General features: G+C 35.3%; 1 protein-coding gene across 5 annotated transcripts in view; it reads right to left on the reverse strand.

The window, feature by feature from the left end:
* The window catches only part of SULF1 (sulfatase 1), a 90,048-nt gene that overhangs the window by 20,500 nt on the left and 56,871 nt on the right, over positions 1–12,677 (reverse strand). For all 5 annotated transcript variants that reach the window (XM_072411073.1, XM_072411074.1, XM_072411075.1 and 2 more), the window contains 6 exons: positions 12,023–12,192; positions 8,025–8,175; positions 6,167–6,342; positions 5,050–5,178; positions 3,282–3,338; positions 1,633–1,762 (listed from right to left, as the gene is read on the reverse strand). In XM_072411073.1, coding sequence (XP_072267174.1) covers positions 1,633–1,762; positions 3,282–3,338; positions 5,050–5,178; positions 6,167–6,342; positions 8,025–8,175; positions 12,023–12,192 — 813 coding nt within the window. The remainder of the gene's footprint in view (positions 1–1,632; positions 1,763–3,281; positions 3,339–5,049; positions 5,179–6,166; positions 6,343–8,024; positions 8,176–12,022; positions 12,193–12,677) is intronic.

Consider the following 12,677-nt stretch of genomic DNA (forward strand, 5'->3'; position numbering starts at 1 on the left):
GTCCCAGACATATGTGGTTTTAATTAAAATCCACAGCTGGCTGTGGATTAGAAGTGTACAAATGTATGGTCAAGAAATGTTTATTTTATGAGAAAATCAGATGGCTGAGCCAAACCAGACTACATTAACATTCATCTGAATTATTAGAAAGGCTGAAAGTCTCTGCTTAAGTGAAATTTGACGTAGCCGTAACCGTGAACTGCCTTACCTTATACAATTCTTTCTGAAAAGACAACCTAGATCTGATGATTCCCATACATAGGAATGTAGTCAAGTCTTTGGAAGTTTTTCTTTTTCTTTGGACATACACATTTATGTAATGGGTCATCTTCAACGCCTTATGTATTAGAGATGTGTGCTACATCATATTTAGGTTGGGCCCCAACTTGGGCTGCACAATCTTTAAAAGATTAGGGTTAGTGTTCTTAATTCAAATAAAAACGCAGTTTAATTTGCTTTTTTCTTTTGCTTACCCCAGACTCCCTCTATTCCCAGAAAAACATACTATTTAAAATATTCACAAAAACCCTTTTGTTTTCATTGCAAAACTTATTTTAGGCCCAGTGGGTCTTGGTTCTTCTATATGTAATGCAGACAGATCATGGTTTCTACTTCTAATTAGAATACAACATTGAAAACAGACCTAAACATACTAAAAGTAAGTTTATGCAAAGAACGCCACAGTTTAATATCATAAACAAAAAGAAATTCCAGGGCCCATAATGGTCAGTCATCAAGGAATGATTATGCAGCAGGTCTCTGGAGAAACCTGAACAAGGTACAGCTCCTATACGTCAAGGAAAAAAGTCCAGCATGCACTTTCAGACAGATTAACAACTAATCGCTTGTGTGGCAAATAGGAAATTCTTTGCAGGGAGATTTGCTCTCTGCAATAGGCTTACAACCGGCCACTGGAATGCAATCCCATGGTAATCCGCATTGGAATTTATAAGAACAAGGAAAAATTGGATATATTATTAATAGTATATGTCAAATAATACAACAGCTTGAGCTAAGTTATTGTTGTAAAAGCTCTGTTCAGTAAGCAATTTTTAATTCTGTATAGGTTAGAGAGAAATCTAAGAATAGGAGATAATTAAAAGACCATTCTTGGGGTTGTAACATCTTTCCTAGAAAAGATTTGCTGAAAAAAATACTAAGTACATAAAATCCTTTTTTCATGGTAGCATTTGCTGTGTACAAATGGTATGTCAAACAACTCAAGGTATGCATTTTAATTATGAATGTTAATCATTGTAAAAATACTAAACACTACAAACATATAGGGTACCTCCATGTTCTCTGTGCGTTTCTATCTATCTCGCTGTTTATCTGCAGTTCAGCTTGAACTTTTTGGTTAATGCTTACATGACAACTTTTGTTCTGTATATGTACACATCTAACACATTGCCGCAGACTTCATATATATCCTACTTGGGTAAGAAAAAAACACCAGTTATTTCACTGTTCACCCAGTGGCCCGTATGGAGGCCTATAACGTGGGTGATGTAGCTTGTGCCACCACTGCATTAAGTGAGGTATTTTGTTTGAAAGTTCTAATCATAATACCAGAAGTGCAATGACTTTCAAACAGAAAAAATGAAAAAACAAAGCACAGACATTTCTTCTTACCTGTCCTGGCTGCTCACAAGCAGTCTGGTATCTTGCTTGCTGGCAAAGCTCCTTCACCCGCTCATATTTTGGCAAATGGTTGGACTGTGGAGCAGTTTTGTTTGGCTCTTCTTTTTTTCTTAAGAATTTTCTGTAAAAGCAGATTTGTGTAGGTGTAAGACCAACTATCTTACTGAAAAAAAGTGTTCAAGGAGCAAAGTACTAGTTTTTAAGTGCAATAATTGCTAGAAATCTACCCAAATTAATGTTGTATTGATCAGACTTATGAAGAGTGATGTGTGCCATGGAACTTACAATATAGCAAACTTAAAGTAGTTTGCTTGGATTTTTCATTTAAAATGGCTGAAAGTAATGACTAATGGAATGTTGAAGCTATATATATATATATATATATATATATATATATATACAATTTCCTTTAGATTGTTTACCAGTAAATGTGATATATATATATATATATATATATATATATATATATATATATATATATATATATATATATATATATATCACCAACTACATAGGAAACAAATAAATGACAAGCTATATGCCATACTTTAGCCACTGAATCAAACAATAAAACACAAAATGCAAGTGCTTGGTAAAACCATAGTAGTAAATACTTACCCTAAATTTAATTTTTGGATTTGCATATGAATTGAATATGTACTCTATGGTCATTATGTGTTATGAACACTCCACATATTGAGGTCAGTTGCAGATACTGCCTGACACTACACAAAGCCCTGACCTCAACCCATTTTATGCCTTTAGGACTTAAAATACAGGTTGTGATCTTGGTCTTCTTGTCCATCATCATGCTATTATGCCCACTTAATCATAGCTGTATTTTTTTACCTTAATACCGCACCACCTGGTTTTGTTCATGTGGTATTACAGACGTAAGAGCCATGGGGAACAGAAACACTGCATGGCTTGTTAGCAATTTCCCTTCCACGTGACCTCACCACCAGGTGTTCTCTGCATAATTGTAATTTGAATTATTTTATTACTGCATGGCAGAAAGCGCAGAAAACACATTCAAATCCTAGCATCAATTTTGTGAATGTTTGGTGATCATGAACTACACATCAATAACAACAGTTCTCTATGGAAGGACCCCAGTGCTACCCAATTTATAAAGCATAGAAAGTCCTACTTTTATTTCTGCTTTTGGTAAAAACCAACCTTGCCATCATCTGGTAATCCCTAGTCAATTGGACTCGAATTGAATGTGCATTACAAGGAACCACAAAGTAGTCAATAAACCACACTGCTTCATAGTCAATTTACAAAAGATATAAATACAAAATAAATATCAGTTATAGAGTTCTATTGTATGCCTCTGATCGTGCTGTGCATACAAACCAGTTATGGCTTAAAAACACATTTTTGTGTGATATTTTGTACATTATATCTAGACTAGAAGTTAAACCTTATTTTCCAGTCTGGTAACTGTGGTTATCTACTGGTTTTGTTTCAAAGCTATCTGGCATGAAGTCAGTAAAATATTCCACTGAAGAGGTACAGTAACCTCCCCCCTAACCCTGTGCCAGATGTAATTTTAAATCATGACACATGTTTATATTGTCAAAACATGTTAAAATGACGTTCAGTATTTGTATGAAATAATAGATATAGCCTGTTACCCTCTTTCCACCAAGAATGTATCTCTCCAGATCTTGTTTTTTTTATTGGTCCGTAATCTGTAACGAAAGGAAAAAGGAGAAGGAGAAAGGGTGAAAAACAGCTGTGGAAAAGCTGACTTCATGTAAAAACAAAGGGATTAAATGTCTACATTGCCCATAGCAACAGGAAGTGCAGACGTGGACCTACCACGTGACAAAAAAAGCTTATGGAATCATTTTTTGCTCTCCAGTTTTATGGATGATGTCTAAAATCCTAGTACCTTGCTCATGTTATTTGGGATGATTTCAGTATGTTTTTTGTACTTGTTGTAAATGTCAGTTAGGGAAAGGTTGAAATGAGGGTCGGCAAACTTAAAGCCCCTATAAGGAAGCTGGATAAATGGCTCCAAAATTTTAGGCTTAACTAGCAGTTATGGATGTTATTTTGGCTCTAGGCGTATATTGCGATGACTTCTTTATCTCTGCCAACTAATCTAATTGTAACCCAACCAGGCAGAATTATAGGAAATGCATTGCAGAATTGTTTTTCTAATGGTAGCAGATATGCTACACGTATCTGGTACCCCAACAATAGCTGACCCAATAGCAAAAACAGCATAGAGATGTCAGCTTACATCTTGGAACCACATAAACAAATCATCAATGGTAGCTTCCATTATTCTAATTGGTTTCTTTTAAATGAGAATAATTATGAAATATTTAAAATAAGATTAAGAATAAAAACAAGGATAAAACAAGAATCATGAAAGGAAATCAGTAATGTGTTTCTAATCAGTTTAATGGACAGCTGCACATTTTAACATTACCCTAAGGGGTCATGCCAACCAAAACCGATATACTGGTTTTAGTAGATGCTAGAGAGTTGATCAGTTGGGTTGTGCTCTTTTAGACTGTTGCGTTCGGAACACTTTATTTGAGTTTCCAGTATTACCATGGGTACCTTGGCACTACAAAGCATGCCTCTCTCTAAATGGCTTCTTGGGTGTTTATTTCTGTAGAATGCTACAAGTGCTCCTGAAACTTCAAGAGGAATAGCAATAAAGACAGGAACTATAGATATAGATCTCACTAATGACCATGTAATATATAAGAAGCCAATGAGCGACACAGCCCAAAGAATCCATAAAAAGTGGAAAAGAGCACTTCTGATTACGCCAACCATTTATGACTGAACTGAGATTTTGTTGGGGGTCAGTTCAGTTTTTTATATTAACAATAAAGCCAACTTTATTAACATTCCCAGTGGCCAAGTGCATACAGGTATGCAACAACTTCCATACTGGAAATGCTATAGAGTCATATTGGTAAGGAGCAGGGATGAATCAGAATCGGTAGGGTGTTTTTTACGGTTTGTGTCCCCGTTAAAATTAACCCTCTCTTCTGTACTGATGAGAATTTTGAAAGGAAAAGACAATGGGCCTGATTTATTAAAGCTCTCCCAGACTGAGGAGAATACACTTTCAAGCAAACCTGAAATAGATCCGGTCAAGGATTCAAAACATTTGCTAACAAATAGCAAATGACTTTGAAGAAATCCATTCCGGGTTTGCTGGATCACCAGGTTCACTGATTAAAGTGTATTCTCTCCAGCCTCAGAGAGCTTTAAATCAGGCCCATTGACTGGAAATCCACCAATTTTAAATTGCTTCTAAAGAAACTGTTAGCAATAGTGGTAATTATTGCTCTTGAATACTTAGAAAGTTATACTCTATTTTCCATGTTTTGATGCAGCACACACACATATTACATAACATAAAGACAGACCAACCTGTTCCCTGGTCTCTCAATATCCATTAAAGGAAGAATAGACTTCCCATCCATGTCAGGAGGAGCATCCAAACCAGCGATATCCAGAATAGTTGGAGCAAGGTCCAAGTTCAACACAATCTGAGGAACACTGCAATACACAACCACACAGAACTACAGATTAACTGTAAGAGAACGTTATCTGCATTCATTTCCTACATGATTAGATACATTGCCATTTACCATCAGCATCCGGATTTTATTAACATTTGGAGATTATCACAGCAACCTTCTTTGATTGCTAATTCCTGGATGATAACTTGGGGAAGACAGATTTTCGAATGGGTTACTCCTACTATATTTACAAATCTGCTAATTCTTAGATTTAGTTAGATTTGTGTATATAATTATGCCAGGTCCCACTTGGCCTACCTAAAAAAATCCTGCAATAAATGATTCTACAAGTACAATATCAAATTGTACAAATTTCTAACATCCTAAGTAACTAGACAACGTTGCATATCTGGTTGTCTTGTATACCAAATAGCTTTTCTGCCTCTATCTAGAATGAACAACGATCTGAGTTTTGGGTAATTTATGGAGGCAGAACTAGTAAACTCGACTCTGTGTTGCACATATTTAATCAACACAACAGCACATCAGCTCTCAACTATGTATATATTTTTTTTAACATTGACTCTTCGGTATATACATGTGTATACATACAGATAATCCCCCTCTGCCCACACAGAGGTTTTAGTCCCAAACCAGCTGGAAGAGTAGACAAAATAATGTATGCCCTAGCCACTGGGAATGCAGTTATAATCAGCAGTCATTTCTGCAGAGACCATTTTTGGTCACGTAACCACATTTGTGTTATATGATGTCCCCACACATCCACATGTTGATAAAAGGAACCAGACAATAGCTATACCACACAGCACAGAACAAAGAAGATTTAGTAAACTCCCAGACTTCTGTGTTTATATTATTTTCTGTTGGAAAATGTAGAAGAATAATGATATAGATTCTTAGTGCAAACAAAGGAGTTAGTGACTGATGAAGACCAGTGAGGACAGACTCATGGTATTTAGAAGCATGACAGATATAAAAATTGTAAACTAGGAAAGAAAACTAACACTGATCCTTGCTCCACGTTTGGTCCACGCACAAAGAAAGGAACCCGGATATCAAAGTCATAAGGCATAGACTTCCCTTTGACCAGCCCGAACTGTCCTATATGGTAGCCATGGTCTGCGGTGTAAATGATGTATGTGTTGTCCAATTCTCCTGTTTCCACCAGCATGTTGTACAGCTGCCAATTTGGAAGACACAAAATAAAACAAGTAAACACATTACTATAGTGCAGCAAAACCATAAATGCATTGCTCTCTATAGCTCTCTATTGCTCTCTATAGTTACAAAATGTATGATTAAAATTTCTATTTGAGATAGCTAATTTATTTCAATCACAGGTGCATCAAAGCAATAAATGTGCAAAGTCCTACAGACTTTTTTTATAGTAGCCACAGCCCAAGTAGAAAAGCCAGGTACCTTCTAGTATGCTGCAGTGAGAGACTGTGCTCTGTGTGTACAGATTTTGCTTCATGGTTTTATACTTTTTTTTTTTTAATAAAATTCTTTATTTTTATTTTTGCATTTTCATTTTACAATATAACAATATGAAAAGGGACGGAAAAAAGGACATAACATACACATAAACAAGGGTAGTAGTGGGAAATCCTCAAGGGTTACAACATCAATACACAGCCAAGAACAGAGTCCTGGGTAAAGACAATGGCCCTGATTTATTAAAGCTCTCCAAGGCTTGAGAGGATACACTTTCATCAGTGAAGCTGGGTGATCCAGCAAGCCTGAAATGATCATGTCAAGGATTCAGAACATTTGCTAGCAAACAAATGACTTTAAATATATCCATTCCAGGTTTGCTGGATGACCCAGCTTTACTGATGAAAGTGTATATTTTCCAGCTTTAAAGAGCTTTAATAAATAAGTGCCAATGACCCAAACAATATTTTGACCCACTTTTTCTGAGAAAAATGTACCAGCTGCGTCAGGTTTGAAGCGTACCTTCTCCAGACTGCATGTTCTAGTTCTTTCCATATATTATTGATAAAATTTAAATCAGGGTTCAAATAAGGCCACTTCAGAATATTCCAATGTTTTGTTCTTGGTCATTCTTGGTTGCTTTTAGATGTATACTTGTTAATTAGCCTGACACTATATATCACTATCCTTCTATCCATTCTTGAGTTGATTTTTTTTTTTTTTGTCCTTTAGGTTGAGTCTAATGCAGCCATGTCCAGAGAGATTATTATTTGCACATTATCTGTAACTGTTGTTGCAGAAACATCTACCTGCTTGGGGGCAATCCTATAGCTTTTGTCTTTAAGATGATGGTCTATAACTTTCCTTCTGAGCTCCTCAGACAACAGTCTCCTTTGCTTTCTCTGGTCTAATATGTTGAGTGTGTAGAACACAATGATACCAGTTTAGTCCAGGGAACACAATGATACCAGTTTAGTCCAGGGAACACAATGATACCAGTTCAGTCCATTTAGATAAGTTGAATGACAGGTTACACAATTGGAGAAGTGTGCCATAACTTAAGAAAGTTTGAAAAATCACTCTAATCCAATTATTTATGATCTTTACTAGGGGTATTAGGAAATGTGTCCAGGCCATTTTGGAATATCTTTGCAGAATACCCAATACTTTATCTTTTTTCCACACTTGCTTTGCTTTAATTAAGGACATATCAATGACATGCAGTTACACATGAAACAATTGCTTTCATTTAATCTTTTTTTTCTGGAGGCATAAAGCACCTTTTAATGAGATGTAAGGTTACCAACAAATTTGCCAGTGATTAGTTTCCATTAGGCCAGGACACTAATTTAGTTAAAATTTAAATTATGTTCAAATTTGTTTTGTGTAAAATTATCAGTGCAGAAAAAAAGTAAAAAAAAAATATACCTTTTCCATTGAATCATCCACAGACATAAGTGTCTGCAACCTCTTCCTTTGAAGCACATTAGTGAACTCCATGTGTATAGGTAACATGGCACCCGTGTACTGCATGATCCAATGCTTGTCCATGTTTGGTGCATAATTGTAGCTGGGAGTTCTGATTGAAGTAAATAGAAAACATGTAATGAATGTTACAGCTGTGAATACTACGTAGCTTTAAAACAACCCAAATAAATGTCACACAACTTTTAAATATGCATACGGTAAACACCCAGATGAACTTGCCAAATTATTTGTAACTCTCTGAAGCCAATCTTATCATCAAGGAACTCAGCCAGACAGCACAGCCAGGTTCAGGACCCCCTTACGGAACACACTAGAGTTAAACAATACAGCTTTATAGAGGAGTCAGCCTTTGACTGGACACTAAATAACACTAATGTTGATGAGGTGATATTTTGCAAATTCTTTCTATAAGTATGTGTTCCAAATTAGATTAACAGCATCGTACAAAGCACTGAGACTGATTCAAACAGCAACTAAGAGTACTGCTTTGTAGGGGGGTAGAAAAGCCTATAAATGAAATGTAGGGAGATGTTGCATTTAACAACTTTCTAACAAACAGAAGACCTTTATGAATGGCGTTTATAAAATCTGTCAGAAATTCAGCTTGCATATGTAGCCAAAACCTTTTGTTCTTTTTGGATAGGATAGGGACTGGTTAAAACCTATATCAGGGTTTTCCTGCCTAGGGTAGGTTTCCTTGCATTTTGTGACTTGTAGGCAAAACAGAAATAAAAGAACAAGCTCTTCAAAGTAAAGAATTGCCCTAAGACTTGTCATTGTAATAATATTCTCCACTGGAAAATTTCTCATGTGTTCCTGTTTTGGGGACAACTATTTCCCTCAGTTTCAATAATGTGACAGTGGGGAAATTCTTTCCTTCAGTAAGAGATGTTCTAATACCCTCCTAACTGCATTTAAAGATGTTTAGAGCAAATTTAGCACATGGAAAATTATTTTATGCTATATAAAAGCTGTCTAATGTCTTATATACACACAAATAAAGGGGTTTATGGTTGAAGAAATAAAGTGACCTGTTTCTCTTAATTCAATTTACAGCTCCTAAAACATACCTTAGGCTAATATCTGGAGGAATATTATAATTCAGAGAGTTTATGTTGGGCAATATCTCTACTTTGAATACTGAATTTTGTTTTATATTAGGATAGCAACAAAAAAACTAATTCACTATAACCTTTTCCCTATCAGTAATCTGTAGGCTGGCATAAACAGTTTTCATGTAGTAATGATTTTTCCATGAAACACGGGGAAGCAGGTGAGCTTTGAAAGTTACATAACCAGGTTTATTAGATCAATGTTCATTCATTAGGTTGATGAAGGAGATGGAAAAGAACCTGTCACCAACACCAATGTGAAAGACAAAAATAAAATATACATCAAAAACAAAGATGATCATTTCACTTGGAAGGATTTGAGAGCAGAATATATGCTCCACTTAACTTGGAGCTTCAGAAAGCTTTATAACTAGGGCAAAGAGCTTTATCCCATGGCAATAATAAATCTTACATCACCGGTTTATTTTTATTTTTCCTAAATCACCATGGGGAAATCTGTTGAGACTGGGTTTATTATAATGGAGTTGTAAGCTTTGAATGGGGTGTTGAAAGATTAGAAATAGTGTCACATATTCATTTCTGTGTACTCGCTATGCAGATTTGCCTCCTCTATCCTGGTGTCCACTCCTAATGACCACTGTCACGGAGACAAAAAAGTGATGGTAAACCCAACATTTTCTCTGTTCTACTGTACCAAGAAATAATCTTCCATTGGAAATACCGGTTCCTCGAACAGCTTTTTAAGAGAAAAATCCCAGTCACTTTATGGAGTATCCCTTTTTTCATTTTTTGCTTAATACTTGCATTTCAAAATAATGAATTGCAAATATTTAGAAGTGGAATGGAATGTTGGAGTACCCAAATAGAGAGGTGCTGGAGTAATTTTAAATTCATAATGCTCAATAATTGTTTAATGAACTATTCTTAATTTTATGGATAGAAATATTAGTTAAGTCAAATAACATTTAAACTTCAGAGGAACCTGCAGAACAAATGAGAATTTAGGCCTGTCTGTGTTTTACCAATCTAGAGGGAACATCTCTTGGAAGGCAGTGCAGGTTACACCCCTGCAAGAGTATCCCAAGAATATTATCACTTGGACAAATGTTCTTGGAAAGGCTCTCTGCTTTTATTCTTTCCTGTTATTTTGAGCCAATGACATTTGAAATGTTTTTAAAGTATAAAACTAAAAAAATACAAGAACAGGGCTGAGAACATTTTTTCCAGCACACATGGAAGGGAGGAATTATATAATTAAAAGTAAAAAACAAATAATACTGAATGACTCAGTTTAATGATTTTCAATGAATAAAAATTAAGAATGATTCAACATACTTTGTTTAGAAGTGTTACTAATGACTTAATGAGCTTTATGTTACCAAATGAGCCTAAAGGCACCGATTTACTGAACAGTACATCCTTCATCAAAAATAAATAAAAGTAAATGAATTAACTGTGAAAAGAAAAAAGCTAGTGAACTGACACCAAGTTTAGTAAATTGTATGTGATTGTAATGCTAATCAGATGCTGGACATTTTTTATCATATACAAGAAAAACTCCTAAAAAGTACAATTATTCAAGTCATAATGAAACACCAAATAAACCAATAAATTCCTGCCCAGTTCACTCCTTAACAACAAGTAATAATGGAACTACAACTTGACAGACTGAATACCTTTCTGCCTCAGGTAGTAAAACAAGTTTATACTTTGTTACCACCTTCCTACTTCCATGCATGTAACGTCCCATCATATGAGAACATGTGTATTGTAAAAGCAGCACTGTTACTTTATTTTGGAGGCTCCTACAACGATTACACCATTGCCAACTGACAGCAATCACTTTACAAAAAGAGTGATCCAACACTATAACTTAAAAAATAGAGAGAAATAACATCTCCAAACCATGCAGATCATCATAGCTTTTTGAAAAATCAAATCTCTGTTCAAGATTTGTATAAAAAGATCCCCTGGAGTTCTACAGTGTATGAAAGTTATACTCTAGACTAGATTTTTGATGGAACAAAATGGGATTTCTTAAAATGAAGGTAACAATTAAATGACCCAATCAACGAATATATTTATGAAGGAATACCATACCCAATTACCCAACGGTGACATTGTTCTGGTGTCAACAGTCTAAGAAGGTAATTCAAAGAAATGTAATCGGTGGAGCATTTCTCAACCTTTTTACCTCAAAGGAATACTTAAAATAATTTTCAGGTGTCGAGCAGCCCCTCCTTTTATCAGTCAATGAGAAAATGCTATTTGCATTTATTGTGTGAAGAATGTCACTCCATACATTAGTAGACAGAATATCACCTTTAGACAAAGCAAATAAAATCCTTGGTTTTGGTGGTGTTGGCCTTTCAAATATGGATCTTATGGGTGGTCCATTAGCCACAGCTTAAGGAATCAAATGGCAATTTCTGGAGAAACCCTAGGGTTCCACATGACCTTGGTTGAGAATGTCAGCTTCCAACCATACTTTCAAGCTCTGAAATGGCTGAAGTGAAGGATGATCACATAAGCAGCAAGTGCATATCTATATACAGTCCAAGATGGTGACTATTAGCTGTAAAAGATAGGGGGGTTTATTTCCACTTTAAATACACTTTGGAGTGTAAAGAAATAAGCAATCACTATTATTCTTATATTGCTTTAGATGTTCTTATATTGCTCTAACTGTGTTAGACTTTAGGTCTCCAGCACCATCTGTAATAACTCATTTTGATCAACATTTCAATGCAAACAAAAACATTTCTGTGGTTAATCAGAAAAAAGATTAGAAATCAATAGTTATGTTCCAGAAAACTCATTTCCAATATTCTCTGCACTAGACAACGTTCTAAGTGTCCTACTTACATATGCTGAGAAGCATTTGGGAAAAGTTCTGAGAACTGTGGTGCAGAATCCTCTGGACCGTGCGGTGCCGCGTGACTGATAACCATCATTATTGGCCGATGGGGGTACATCTTCTTCGAGAGTCTAAAGTAATTAATGCTGTCGTTGGTAATAAGATCTGTGAAATAGTCCTGAAACAGATATAAAATGAAACAAAGTTAAATAATCTATAATACAAGAAATACTGATTGAAGTAACATTGCAAAAATATTCATAGGACTAGAGAGAGTAGAAAATAAATAAACCTATAGAATGATAGTATAGAAATTCAAATGGCTAATGCATCAGGCTAAGGATACTTACATTAAAAAGAGTGACAGTTATTCTCAGCTAAGTCCTAATTGAAAATTAGTCCCATGGCTTAATTTAGCATCCTTACCCTTGTAATGAAGCTTTGTGATTGAAACCTCCTGATTTTTTACTTTTAGCTGTCTTTATCATACTACAGAGATTTCCCTTCATTTCTTTTCTCATGAATAGTGTTTCCCTTATGTCACTGGTACAGGGGCTTCATTGTAAGATTCACGTCTACTTCTTGTTCTGATAGATTTCTCAAAAAATTTAGATTTCTCATTACTTTTTGTCTAAGGGACAACAGTCACCAGTATAAACAGCG

This window comes from Pyxicephalus adspersus, chromosome 5 (genome assembly GCF_032062135.1).
Source record: "Pyxicephalus adspersus chromosome 5, UCB_Pads_2.0, whole genome shotgun sequence".
NCBI classification, from domain to species: Eukaryota; Metazoa; Chordata; class Amphibia; order Anura; family Pyxicephalidae; genus Pyxicephalus; species Pyxicephalus adspersus.